The following is a 13361-nucleotide window of genomic DNA, read 5'->3' as shown; positions in this document are numbered from 1 at the left end:
TTCCCGACAGACTTGAGCAGAGGGCGTACGTGGATCGGCACAGACTGGTGCAAATGCCTGCCACAACCAAGAGGAAAGCTGCGATCCACAGGTGCCAGGTGTGTGCACATATCACCCGACGAACACCTGAGCACAAACGCACCTCTTGGCAGTGCACTGAGTGCCAGGTTCCCCTCTGCGTTACCTGCTTCTTTGATTACCACAGGCAGAAGCAGTTCTAAAAGTGCAAGTGGGAAAGGAAAATAATGTGTAAATAGCAAGTGAAAGCAATGGATGTACAGTACATATGATTGAACAGTGTAATATAATTTTATGTTACTGCAAGTGACAGTGAATAACATAGTGTAAGTAAAATAGAAGTGTAAATATTGAAAATACAATAGAAAATGTAAATAGAAATGTAAGTAATTAGTAATATAAGAATATGAGTACAAATACTTGAGGTTATAACAGTGAAAGTGAATCCGTGGCTCTCTACGTATTTTACTGAATGAAAAATTGAATGACTTCAGTGACAATAAACTAATATTACTGAAGGAAACTTATGGATAAAGACTGCAGATATATATATGTGTTATAAAGTAATAGAAATATAAAGTGTGAGGGGTTTTATGAATAATAAATGACAGAATACTAACAGCGAACTAGGGCAAGTGGGAAGGTCATACGCGTTCATAATTTTCATTGCTTTCACAGTGTTTTTTGAGTATGGATCCCAAACTACTTGATAATCAAAGAATAGTGTTTCTAGTGATAATATCTGGCTGTGATAATCATATTACGGGTTGTCGGGAAGTGTAAAGTGGAGACTTCGTTACCCAACTTCAGAGGTCTCCACAAGTCCTACGGTAATCGCCGAAGGCTCAACAAAGATCCCAGGAGAAAGCTGAAGGTATGTACCATAGGCATATGTAATTTTAATATTCTAGGACTAATAACTGATTTTTGGCAAATATTTTTTGAGAGTCTATCGGAGCCCAAATATGCCAGCAGGACATGCAAAACATTGGAAAACAAGCCAGCGGTGTAAGGGTTGATAAATACCTAGGTGTGAGTGAGTGAGAATTATCTCGTTAATAACTTTAGAGCTAGGAGTTAATATCCAGGCGAGGTCGCAAGATGTCACGGGGGGATGTGAATTTATGAATTAAGAATGCTTAGATGTTGCTTGAAAATTGAGACAAGGAATTGACTTGTGAAAATCAAGCAGTAAGTTTTACTTTATTGCGGCTTACTTCGCCGATTCTCTAAGGACGAGAATTTTTAAACTTTCTCAACAGAACACAGCAGAAACTAATTACTCACGAATGCTGTTTGTTAGTACTGTTAGCCTCTTGAGAAAGTGACTCCACCCCTGACAATCAATAATGCTATTAATGATAAACAGGTTCTTGCCGGTGCATTAACTCCTGGCTGGCACAACGGATTTATGCTTGATACTAAAGAACTGGCCTAAATACCAGTTATAAATAATGTAAAGCATTTGTGCAAATTAGGAGCGGCAACTAAAATAAGCTTAATGTGGAGAAATAAAACACGAGTTTAACTACATGAAGCTCAAAGAAAATAACTGTAAATTTATTAATTACAATGAAATAAATTTAAGTTCCATAATTCTCAAAAATGAATTCAAAATAACAAGGAGAATACACTCACTCGCTCATTGAAAATCAAACACACTTAAGCCTAGAAAAACGAATAGAAATACTGGTCAGTGGAGAGGAGCTGAGCGAAAAGAACTGGGCGCCTGTGCAGAACATCAGACGCTGCGATACGCTGAGCCCATTTCACCAATTCACCATCTAGATGGAGATTCAGGAACTCGCTGTATAATGGCGGCGCTGCCTTATGCTGGGCACAAACGGTCCTACTCTCGCGATGACTCAAAGCTGACTAACTTCAAACTATGAAAAAGGGCGAGGGATGGCCGTGTTCGAACTTCAATGGTCAACGGAAAGAAAGTGAACGATATACGCTCACAATAAATCACTCAGTGAAGGCACTAATGTCGTGCATAAGAATAATCAGTTGTGAAACAGTGAGAAATGTTCTGAAAACCATCCCGATCGAGTGAATACGAGGGTAGAACTGAGTGATGCCCAGTGGGAATTCCAGTAGAGTTCGTGGTCTTCCCATTAGGTACTATGTCACGAATTTATAAATACTCTCACGCGAATTCGTGACATATATATATATATATATATATATATATATATATATATATATATATATATATATATATAGTGTAAATGGTTGGGGAGATGAGTGAAGCAAAAACACGAGTAATGAAGACTGGGATGACTTTGGTTATGAATGGTGATGGATGGAATATCTGAAGTTTGTTGAATGGTGATGATGCTCTGCTACATGCAAATACTAACCAAGAACTTGGAGTAGACTGTAGCACCAGTCGAACAAGGCAGTACTCCTGACGTGGATTGCAAGCTGGTGATAGGCAGAGCTGGAGCTCCCGTTTCACCAGCCCTCAGGTCTTGCTCCTGACCATCCCCCTTTGCTGAACATTTTCAGTGCTTTCATTTACCCAGAGAGTAGGCCAGCATACTCTCATAATACCTCTACCTTCAACTGTCTACACTACACTACATGCATATAAGACATCACACCTCTATTCCACTCTCTTAGCAATGACCACTGCAATTTTACTTTCAAAAGAGGTGGTACCTCGGATTGCCACTACCAGCAGGGTAGGGATGGCGGCACAGGGTCCTCCCGGTCGCCATCAAGCAACTGTGCCAGAAGCGACTAGTGCGATTTCAGGCCATACTCGTCAGCGGAGAAGTGAAAATGCCACCTTATTCTTCACCAACATCAGTGGGCTTATTACCAACTTAAATTCAGTCCATTTTTTCCTACAGTCCATATCCCCTCTGGCCTTATTCCTCACAGAACCACAAATCTCACTGTCTACTGAAATATCCCTATATTGTTTTCCTGGTTACAATCTCCTCACAAATTTCCATAATAAGGGTGGCACCTGTTGTTATATCAAATCCCAATATGCAGTTGACACCATTTTAAACTTCACTTCACGCAGTTTTGATTGCTCACTGTATAAACTAAACTATCAAGATATCACCAAATATATCTGTGTAGGTTATTGCTCCCCCAACACTTCTTCTGAACCCAGTGAATTTGATTCCATTTCCACACAGTTGAGTAACCTTAATCTTGCCCTTAACACCGAAATTACCATCTTGGGTGATTTTAACATACATAATGTTGAATGGTTATTGCACTCTGCCAGGACTGACGATGCTGGTCTAGGGTGCGAGCTGTTTGCAGAATCGTTTAATCTCAAGCAACTGGTAAAGCAACCAACCAGAATACCAGATAATCCTGACCATAATGCCAATCTTTTGGATCTGTTCCTGACAAATAATCCAGATCAGTACAGGATAGAGGTATTGTCTCCACTTGGATCCTCTGACCACAATCTCATCAAAGCCTCATTACTTAGCCCCCCCAAACGTCCCCATTCTGAAGCTGTCAGGGTGACCCGATGGCACTTTGATAGGGCAAACTGGGACGAATTTAGAAATTATCTTGCTGACATTCCATGGCAGTCTTTCTTCTCTAGCGATGTCAATTCTACCCAGTCCCACATTTGCGATTTAATACTAGCTGGTATGGATTTATTCATACCAAGTCAACAATTCACTAAAAGATCGAACTCTCCAAAATGGTTTGATAGCAACTGTGCCAGAGCAACAGCCCAAAAGTCTTCAGCATATAATTATTACTTGAAATCAAAAACATCTGAATCACTCTCTCAATTTAAAATTGCTAGAAACCATGCAAAAGCTGTAATAAATCTTGCTAAATCAAACTTTCTTCAAAACCAAGCATCAAAACTACTTAACAACCCTAATGACAATAGAATATTCTGGTCAACTCTCAATTCTTTCAATAGTAACTTTAACAAGTCATCATCCATTCCCCCACTAAAATCTCCAGATGGCAACATTACTAATGACCTACGTGGGAAAGCAGATATCTTTGCCAGTACATTTGCCAGAAATTCTACCTTAGAGGAAGCCAGCCAGAATGTTCCAGCACTAGAAATTGCCTCTCCCGACATTGTTCCACTTAAGATACAGACAAGGTATGTGAAATCCATCCTAGAAAATTTACCTACCAACAAAGCTCCAGGCCCAGATGGAATTCCACCAATTGTTTTGAAAAAGTGTTCCCCAGAACTTGCCTCTGTTTTTGCAAAATTATTGAGACTATGAATACGTACTTCTTCATTCCCTAATTCGTGGAAAGAAGCCAATATCCACCCAATTCCAAAGAAAGGAAGTTCCTCTGACCCCTCTGATTACAGACCAGTAGCTGTCACATATTCTCTTGGTAAGGTTTTTGAAACTGTAATTAATAAGCACATAGTTAAACATCTTGAATCCAACAACTTAATTAGTGATAGACAAAATGGTTTTCGCCAAGAAAGATCCACCATTGACATACTCAATCTCCTAACTCATACCATCCATCAATCAGTTGATCTACATGGTGAAACTCATGCAGTAGCCCTGGATATTTCTAAAGCTTTCGACAGAGTGTGGCACCGTTCCCTGCTGTCCAAACTCCCTTGCTATGGACTAAACTCTTTTGTTCCTTTGATTTCCCCATATCTCAGCAATAGAAAAATATGAGTAAAAGTAGATGATGTATATTCCAATTTCCACTCAGTTAACGCCAGCATGCCACAGGGATCAGTTCTGGCACCAACCCTGTTCCTCGTTCATATTAATGATCTCTTATCTGTCACCCACAATCCAATCCATTCATATGCAGATGACTCAACACTTCATAGTTCATTCACACTCAGACATTCATTTGCAAAGTCCAATATCTCTAACTCTCACCTCAGTACAGCCATCTCTTTAAATCAAGACTTATCCACGATCAGTGAATGGGGACAAAACAACCTTGTCTCATTTAATGCTAGTAAAACGAAATATATACAATTTACTAATAGGCATATATTGCCATTATCGTATGTTACCTTCAATGCTACAAATATTCACATTTCCAAAAGTATTGAAATTCTCGGCATCTCGCTTAACAATGCCCTCAGCTGGACCTCTCATGTCAGATCGCTTGCTAAAACCGCCTCAAAGAAACTTGGATTATTGTACAGAGTCCATAACTTCTTCACCGACGAGCAGTTAGTTATCATTTATAAGAGTCATGTGCGCTCTCAGCTTGAATACTGCTCACCCTTGTGGAGCGGATGTGGAGAGGTTACATTAAAACAAGTAGACAAAATTCAGAACAAGGCTATTAGAATTATTAATAACCCTGCTATTACTAATAAACTACCTCCCCTACAAGTAAGAAGGAATGTTGCCTCCCTTGCGTTATTTTACAGATATTTCTACAGCAAATGCTCAGTTGAAGTTGCGTCCATGGTGCCACCTCTCCATGCCTTCCCTCGTGCTACACGGGCAGCTGGCAGCGCTCATGACTGGAATGTCACTCAGCCATACTGCAGAACTTCTGCCTATCAGAATTCTTTCATTCCCCGAACTGCATCTCTCTGGAACTCGCTTCCCCAGAGTTGTTTCCATCCAGACTTCAACCTACTGCTGTTCAAGTCTAACTGTTACAGATATTTTATGAATAGCAGACACCAGTAATCTGGTGCATGGATTATTTTTTTTTAATTCATATGCTTTTCCCTCCTCTGTTCTGTTGTTAAAAAATAAAAAAAAAGACTAGTGCAGAGTTTTGCTGATGTCTGTGAGCGTCGTGCCTTGAGAGTAAGTGTAGAAAAAAGTAATGTGATGGTAATCGAGAGAGAAGGTGACTTCCAGTGTGATGCTACGGTGAATGGAGAGAGACTGGAATTGGTGAGAGAGTTCAAGCACCTGGGTACAGTGGTAGAAAAGAGAGGATAATGTGCAAAAGAAGTGGAAAATTGAGTATCACAAGGAAGGAAAGTAGCTGGTACTATGAAGGCCTTGATAAGAAACAGATACTTGAGTGTTGCAGCTGCTCGAGGATTACATGAAAGAGTGTTAGTGCCAACTTTAACATATGGGTGTGAGACTATGGTGTGGCATGAAATGAAGAGTCAAGAGTGAGAGCATTGGAGATGGGACTGCTGAGGAAGGTATGTGTAGTACAGAGAGTGGATAGGATACGAAATAATGTGATTCGTGAAAGATGAGGAGTGAGGAAGCCTGTGAACACTAGAATCGAAGAGAATGTACTGACATGATATGGTCATGTAGAGAGAATGAATAACAATAGAGTAGTGAAAAAGGTATATCTGAGCGAATTTGAAGGAGGGACGAGGCGAGGTAGGCCAAGATGAAGGTGAAGGGATATGGCGGATGAGTGTGTGAGGAAGAGATGTATGGATGTCAGTGAGACTAGGGAACTGACAAGAGATCGAGCGAGCTGGCTGGATATATGTTGTGAGAAGTGCATGATCAGGGATTTCGCACCCTTTTAAACGTGACAGCATTCGGACTGACTCTATCGGACACGTTTAGGTGAAGCTACAGAATGTGATGAAAATTGTTTGGCATATCAGGTAGAGCCAGGATTCCGAGGGCTTGAATGATGAGTGAATGGAAGTGTGGCTCATTGGACTGAGCAAACTTGGGCTTTCTTGACGTTGCTACTCCCCACACTGCCCTAGGGTGTGAAAGGAGGTCCGGATGATGATGATGATGATGATGATGATGATGATGATGATGATTGTTGTTGTCGTTGTTGATAATATTATTATTATAAGTATTACTTTTACTTTAACTGCCACTACCCACTTCACCACCATTACCATCAACACTCCACCTCAATCACCACCTACTCCCTCACATGACCCCCACCAAACACACAAGCACTACGTCACACGAGTAAATCTCCACCACATATCCCACATCTCCACCACATCTCTCACAGTTCCTCACTAACCTCTTCACCTCCTCTCCCTTACACCACCATCACTCCTCCATAGCAGTCTCCCTCTGCATCAGTATCACCATCACCATCTCCCTTTCCTTCATTGTCAACACTACCTTCTCCCCTCCACCTTGCACAATTATCCCCTCTCCCTTCACCATCACCATCTCCCCCTACATCACTGTCACCACCACGATCTCCCCCTACATAACTGTCACCACCACCACATCCCCCTACATCACTGTCACCACCACCATCTCCCCCTACATTATTGTCACCATCACCATCTCCCCCTCCATCACTGTCACCATCACCATCTACCCCTCCATCACTGTCACCATCACAATCTCCCTTTCCTTCATTGTCAACACTACCTTCTCCCCTCCACCTTGCACAATTATCCCCTCTCCCTTCACCATCACCATCTCCCCCTCCATCACTGTCACCACCACGATCTCCCCCTACATAACTGTCACCACCACCACATCCCCCTACATCACTGTCACCACCACCATCTCCCCCTACATTATTGTCACCATCACCATCTCCCCCTCCATCACTGTCACCATCACCATCTACCCCTCCATCACTGTCACCATCACCATCTCCCCTACATCACTGTCACCACCACCATCTCCCCCTACATTATTGTCACCATCACCATCTCCCCCTCCATCACTGTCACCATCACCATCTACCCCTCCATCACTGTCACCATCACAATCTCCCTTTCCTTCATTGTCAACACTACCTTCTCCCCTCCACCTTGCACAATTATCCCCTCTCCCTTCACCATCACCATCTCCCCCTACATCACTGTCACCACCACGATCTCCCCCTACATAACTGTCACCACCACCACATCCCCCTACATAACTGTCACCACCACCATCTCCCCCTCCATCACTCTCACCACCACCATCTCCCCACGACCTTTCCTACAGAGTCGAAGATTCACCACTAACTTCCATCACCACTAACTTCCACCACCACACCCTACCACCCCCACTAACTTCCACCACCACTAACTACCACCACCACTAATTTCCACCACAACTAACTTCCACCACCACCAAGTTTCACTATTACTAAGTCCCACCATTGATTTCCGCCACAACTAACTTCCACCACCCAACACCAACCACCACCACCACCTTTCATCAGCACCACAAACCATCACCCCCACTATCACCATCACCATCCACCACCACAATCACCACAATCTTCCTCCACAATCCTTCACAGCCTCTCAGGTCTCTTCAAAATCCAGCCAGATAATGTTCCTTAATGTTCCTTAACCAGAACTCCAGGAACGGTGCTTAACTCTGGACGAGTACGCCAATATGGGCGTAAACAGGATGAACCACTTTCCTTGGTACAGATGTGTTGCCCTCCAACTGGACCGGGTAAGACCTCTTGGTTCTGTCTGCTGGGTAGACGCTTTTTATTCAACAATACAGTATATATATATATATATATATATATATATATATATATATATATATATATATATATATATATATATATATATATCCTAGAATTATTATGTCTTTTTTCTTTACCCCATGATGATTTTCTTCACCTCATGACTGTTTTATTTGTTTTACTCATGACTACTTTATTTTTTCATTCCATGCCTATTCTATATATATTTTTTATCCCATAACGCTATATGTTTACCCAGTGGCTATCTTTTAACCACATGACTATTTGTTTACATCAGAACCATTTTTTTTAACCAATTAATTTTCATCCCACTACTTTTTTCTTATCCCCATGACTATTTTGTTTACCCTGTGACTATTTCATTTTTCATCCCAAATCTTTTTTTTTTCAGTTTCGGAAAGAGATATGTCACCATCAAACTGGACTGCGTGATTTAAATTAGCTCTACCTGTATAATTTTGTATATACCTCTGTGCAGTACAGTAATTTATTCTTGAACCCCGCCGCTTCAATTCTCTTTCCTAAACTGAATAAAATATTGTTTAGGTATGCAAAAATAAGAAAATGTCAATGTACTGCAGAAAATCTCATGAATTTCACCGTAGAGTATTCTAACTCCCTCAGTAAAAAAAAAAACGCAATTTCATTTTTTTTTTAAGATGGCTATGTATTACCTCTACACTCGTTTCACATTATCTTGGCCTAGTATTACCATCTCTCCAGCCTGAGTATTGATTTACAACAATGGATTATGAACGGAACATGATGCTAGCCATTAACAAGTGCTATGGAAAGAATGCCTGGCCATAGCATTTTCTTTTTCTGCCACTGAGCTACGTGCAATAAGCTGCAAAAGGACCAATATCTGGGCCAAGTTAAGGTGATGGAACTGTAGTGGTGTTGGAGTTAATGAAGGCTATATCTAACCCTCTTTAGTTCGGAAATTCTCCAATCTGCAAAACATCGTCTAAATAAAAGAAAAACGAAATTCATTTGAAACATTTATAGCAGCGATGTTAATGGTGATGTCTGAAGAGCCAGATACTTAATATATCCAGCCAAACATACTAACCTAATTACTTCAGTCTAATAACGTATATTATATGCTCTTCTTGCCAGGTCTAGACGGCCTTACCAACCTCAGAATGGATTTTTCGAACAGGAAGGCGTCTGACGTGGGTTTCAATTATCATTATGGTTTTTATTTTATTTTATATCTTATTCATTTTCATTTCCCTGACGGTTGAGTATTGGAGCCTGGCTGAAAAAAAAAAGTTTATTACATTAATAGTAACGCTGTTCACTGTAGCTAGTAACGAGTGAAAACCGCCCACGTTGATGAAATATTTTTTCTCAAAAATTAGCACAAGAAATTTATTATAATCCCTCTCTCCTGTATTTGTACTGAATTGCTGATAATTGCCAAACCCGTCTAGCGGTGGCAGACTGGAGTCCACAGGGCGGCTCTAACAGTCTTTCCCAGTGTCTAACTGGATGCTAGGCGATGTGATCTAGGGATCTGAATCATATTCAGATAGATTCTTCAGTCAAGGTTTTTAAATAAATACCTTAAGATTCTTTGCGAATACACAGCCAAAGTCTTGAAATAATCTCTATAGGATCGTCTTCAGCCATTCTTGTTCCTTTCAAGGCCAAGAGCCCCAAAGGGTCAGGCAATACACAGCTTGGCTTTTCTAGTTAGAGGGATGAGAGAAACAGCCACAGTGTAAGCTTCATTATTAACCACATTATTTATAGTATACATTTTTTATCATTATTTTTCCAGGATCAGATGGATCGTTTCACAGCCTGCATCAATGGACTGGAATAATTAAGGACAAGAGTAACACCTTCAGTCCGATGGCGTACTTTGCTGTGTATTCTCTTTGCCTTCAGACGATTTTATTCAGTTGAGGTTGACTTAGGTTGTGACGGGGTTTATGGAGTATATGTTTAACCCTGACATAAGTGATGGTTTATTCTGAGTTGAGGTGATTGTTTGAAGGTGGCAAGGACACACACACACACACACACACACACACACACACACACACACACACACACACACACACACACACACTACGTCCGGACACAGGGTGTTAAAAATTGTCTCTCCCTGGAAGACCTTCGACTGGATTCAACATAGTCCCCTGCACATCCACCCCTTCCCCTTCACTACCACTAGGTCATATTTTATTCTTGACACCTCCAGACGATTTTACTTAATTTGGGAAGGACGTGTCTTAAGGAAGGAGTTAGAGAAAACTAAGATCTAACTCTCCTTCCGTCTGAACAGTCTGTTAAAAAAGGATATAAAATCGTGTGGAGAGAGCAAGAGGAAATATGGATGACCTTTTCTTTTGTGAAGTGGGTGAAGTTATAGTATAGTTGTTGGGTATATACAATTCTTTAATAACATGACCAATGTTTTTTTTTTTTTTTTTTTTGCTTCTCTAGAAGTAAATTTGGTTAAGTAATTTTCCTATCTCCGTGCTTCCTCTTTGCTTATTATTAGATCCCATCTCACCCGCTCCTTACGACGGAAGAAAAGAGTTAGGGTGATAATGATGATGTTTTGCCAGATTTCATTGTATGTTAGTTAACTGAAATGTAGGAACGAAAGGAGTTTCAATAAATAATAATAATAATAATAATAATAATAATAATAATAGTAATAATAATAATAATAATAATAATAATAATAATAATATAATGATAACGATGAGGATAAGGATGAAGAATCCCCTGCACACACTACGCAAATTTGTTAATTTCTTCATCGGCTCCTCCGTGTTACTTCCCAGCCAGAACTACCTAATCACGTCCCTCATTCTAATGGCGTTCCATATTTCTAAACGCATCTTCGCTACTTTTATACCATAATATTCGTCTTAAGGGGAGAAATAAGATTGGGAAGGGGCTAAGAAGACTGAATACAATCCCTTCACTAGGAATGTTTTCTCCAACGTTAACAAAATCGCTTAGATGTTAACAGGAACCAAGTAAAAAGATCTGAAATTACACTGAAGGAAAAAGATGAACCAAATCTATGATAAATTTCTGGTCAAGGATACAGATGAGGTAAAACATAATGGTCTGTCGATTATCACCTTGAATTTGTGTGTGTGGCTGCTGCATTCTTCTGTTGTTTTGCTTGGAGGGTCCCTGTGTGCTGTATCAAATATAATCTTATTGCAATGCTCGTGTGCGTATTATTTCCCTCACTGACTTAAGTTCTAATAGAAATTATTGAGATTGCACGCGCCCGCGAGCGCGCGTGTACGTTTGTATGTATGTATGAATGTATGTATGTATAAAATTGTAGTAGGTGGGGGCGCTCACCATCCACTCACTCGATGTAATGCTGCTCTAGGGTGTCTGCCCTTTCCTCTCCTCCATCCTTTTATCCTTCCATCCTCTTCTGTCTTTCTTTCCTTCATTCTTTCCTCTTCCTTCTGCCTACGGGTGGCTATACACTCCCTCTTCTGTCTTTCTTTCCTTCATTCTTTCCTCTTACTTCTGCCTGTGGGTGACTCTACACTGAGTGACAAGCCAACTGGTTTCCTGTACACCAGGAAACCATTTACTACGCTGGGTGGTAACCATATGACCAAAATATGGCGCCTGCTTGTTTAGTGGGCAATTACGGCGCTCCAATCGGATTGAGCCGGTGAAGGTTTATATCCAAGGGGTAGTTGGGGTTTATTGCTCACGTAATGCCATTCAGGGATGAGTGCAGCTGGTCACTCTCATCTTAAACGTCAGGACCAAATTGCTTAGCCCCGGCCTCCTACGCTCCTCATGGGGCAATGTAGGATTGGATGATGAATGATGGGATGAATATATATATATATATATATATATATATATATATATATATATATATATATATATATATATATATATATATATGTGTGTGTGTGTGTGTGTGTGTGTGTGTGTGTGTGTGTGTGTGTGTGTGTGTGTGTGTGTGTGTGTAATAAGATAGAATTTTGCTGAGTTATGTACAGAATAATCAAGACACGTAATTCAGAAATGAACAGGAGGAACTAAATACAAAGGAGCCATGACTCGTACTGTATTACTAAAATTGACGATGACTCTGTGGACAAGTCATTAGTTTTGGACAAAAACCTCTAATGCATACATTAATGATACAGTGTCTTACCATTCTGTGTTGTTGCTGAATGCACTCTGTAATGTGGGATCCAGGTATGTCACATCTAGCATTTACAGTGTTCCATAATAGCTGTCAGTGACTGAGGATTTGTTTGAATCTCTGCATACACTATTAACCCCTCAGAACCGACTAACTTATCTGGGGGCTATTCTTCCTGCCACGAGACATTTATTACATTCATATGGATTTCTCATACTGGAGCTCTTCACTTAGGTTTTGCACGTAAAAAAAAAAAAAAAAAAAAAAAAAAAAGTCATCTGAAACTATATAAAATCTTCCAGAAATGGCAAGGAAAACACGAAAAAGGCGCATCTTTTGTCATGTGTTAACGATAGGGCCGTGAATGTCCTTGGGAATGTTATGGTCAAATGGCTACAGGTATACAATGCTGAGTGTAAGATTTATTTGATATAGATGTCATGTTCTCAGGACTCGCCAGTGCTCAGTGATCCCTTTGTATCAGTACGCATAAGACACGATAGAGGGAGGACCTGGCACGATCCTTCATCTAACCCAAATGACCTGACCTGACCTACCTAAAATTAACCTAACCAAGCCTAAAATAGCCTAACCTAACCTAACCGAAAGTATCCCAACCTAACCAGACCTCAGCTAACTTTCTTAACCAAGCCCAAAATAACCTAACAACCTAACTGAAACTCTCCTAACTTAATCATAACTAACCAATTAACCTAAAATAACGTGACCTAACTCTCCCAGTAATTATGCCTTCTAAAAACTCTCTCTCTCTCTCTCTCTCTCTCTCTCTCTCTCTCTCTCTCTCTCTCTCTCTCACACACAC

At 40.5% G+C, this 13361-nt stretch overlaps 1 protein-coding gene across 1 annotated transcript in view; it reads left to right on the top strand.

Annotated features, from left to right (window-relative positions):
• The window catches only part of LOC145395417 (uncharacterized), a 386864-nt gene extending 376622 nt beyond the window's left edge, over positions 1 to 10242 (top strand). Inside the window, exon 6 of the mRNA XM_080269022.1 lies at positions 10166 to 10242. Coding sequence (XP_080125148.1) covers positions 10166 to 10210 — 45 coding nt within the window. The 3' untranslated portion in view covers positions 10211 to 10242. The remainder of the gene's footprint in view (positions 1 to 10165) is intronic.
• The last annotated feature ends 3119 nt before the right edge of the window (positions 10243 to 13361 follow it).

Source organism: Coenobita brevimanus, chromosome 31 (assembly GCF_032717465.1).
Source record: "Coenobita brevimanus isolate Jiangsu-jjx chromosome 31, ASM3271746v2, whole genome shotgun sequence".
NCBI lineage: Eukaryota > Metazoa > Arthropoda > Malacostraca > Decapoda > Coenobitidae > Coenobita > Coenobita brevimanus.
Note: the sequence above shows the minus strand (reverse complement) of the source record. Positions and strands in the feature narration are given on the sequence as shown.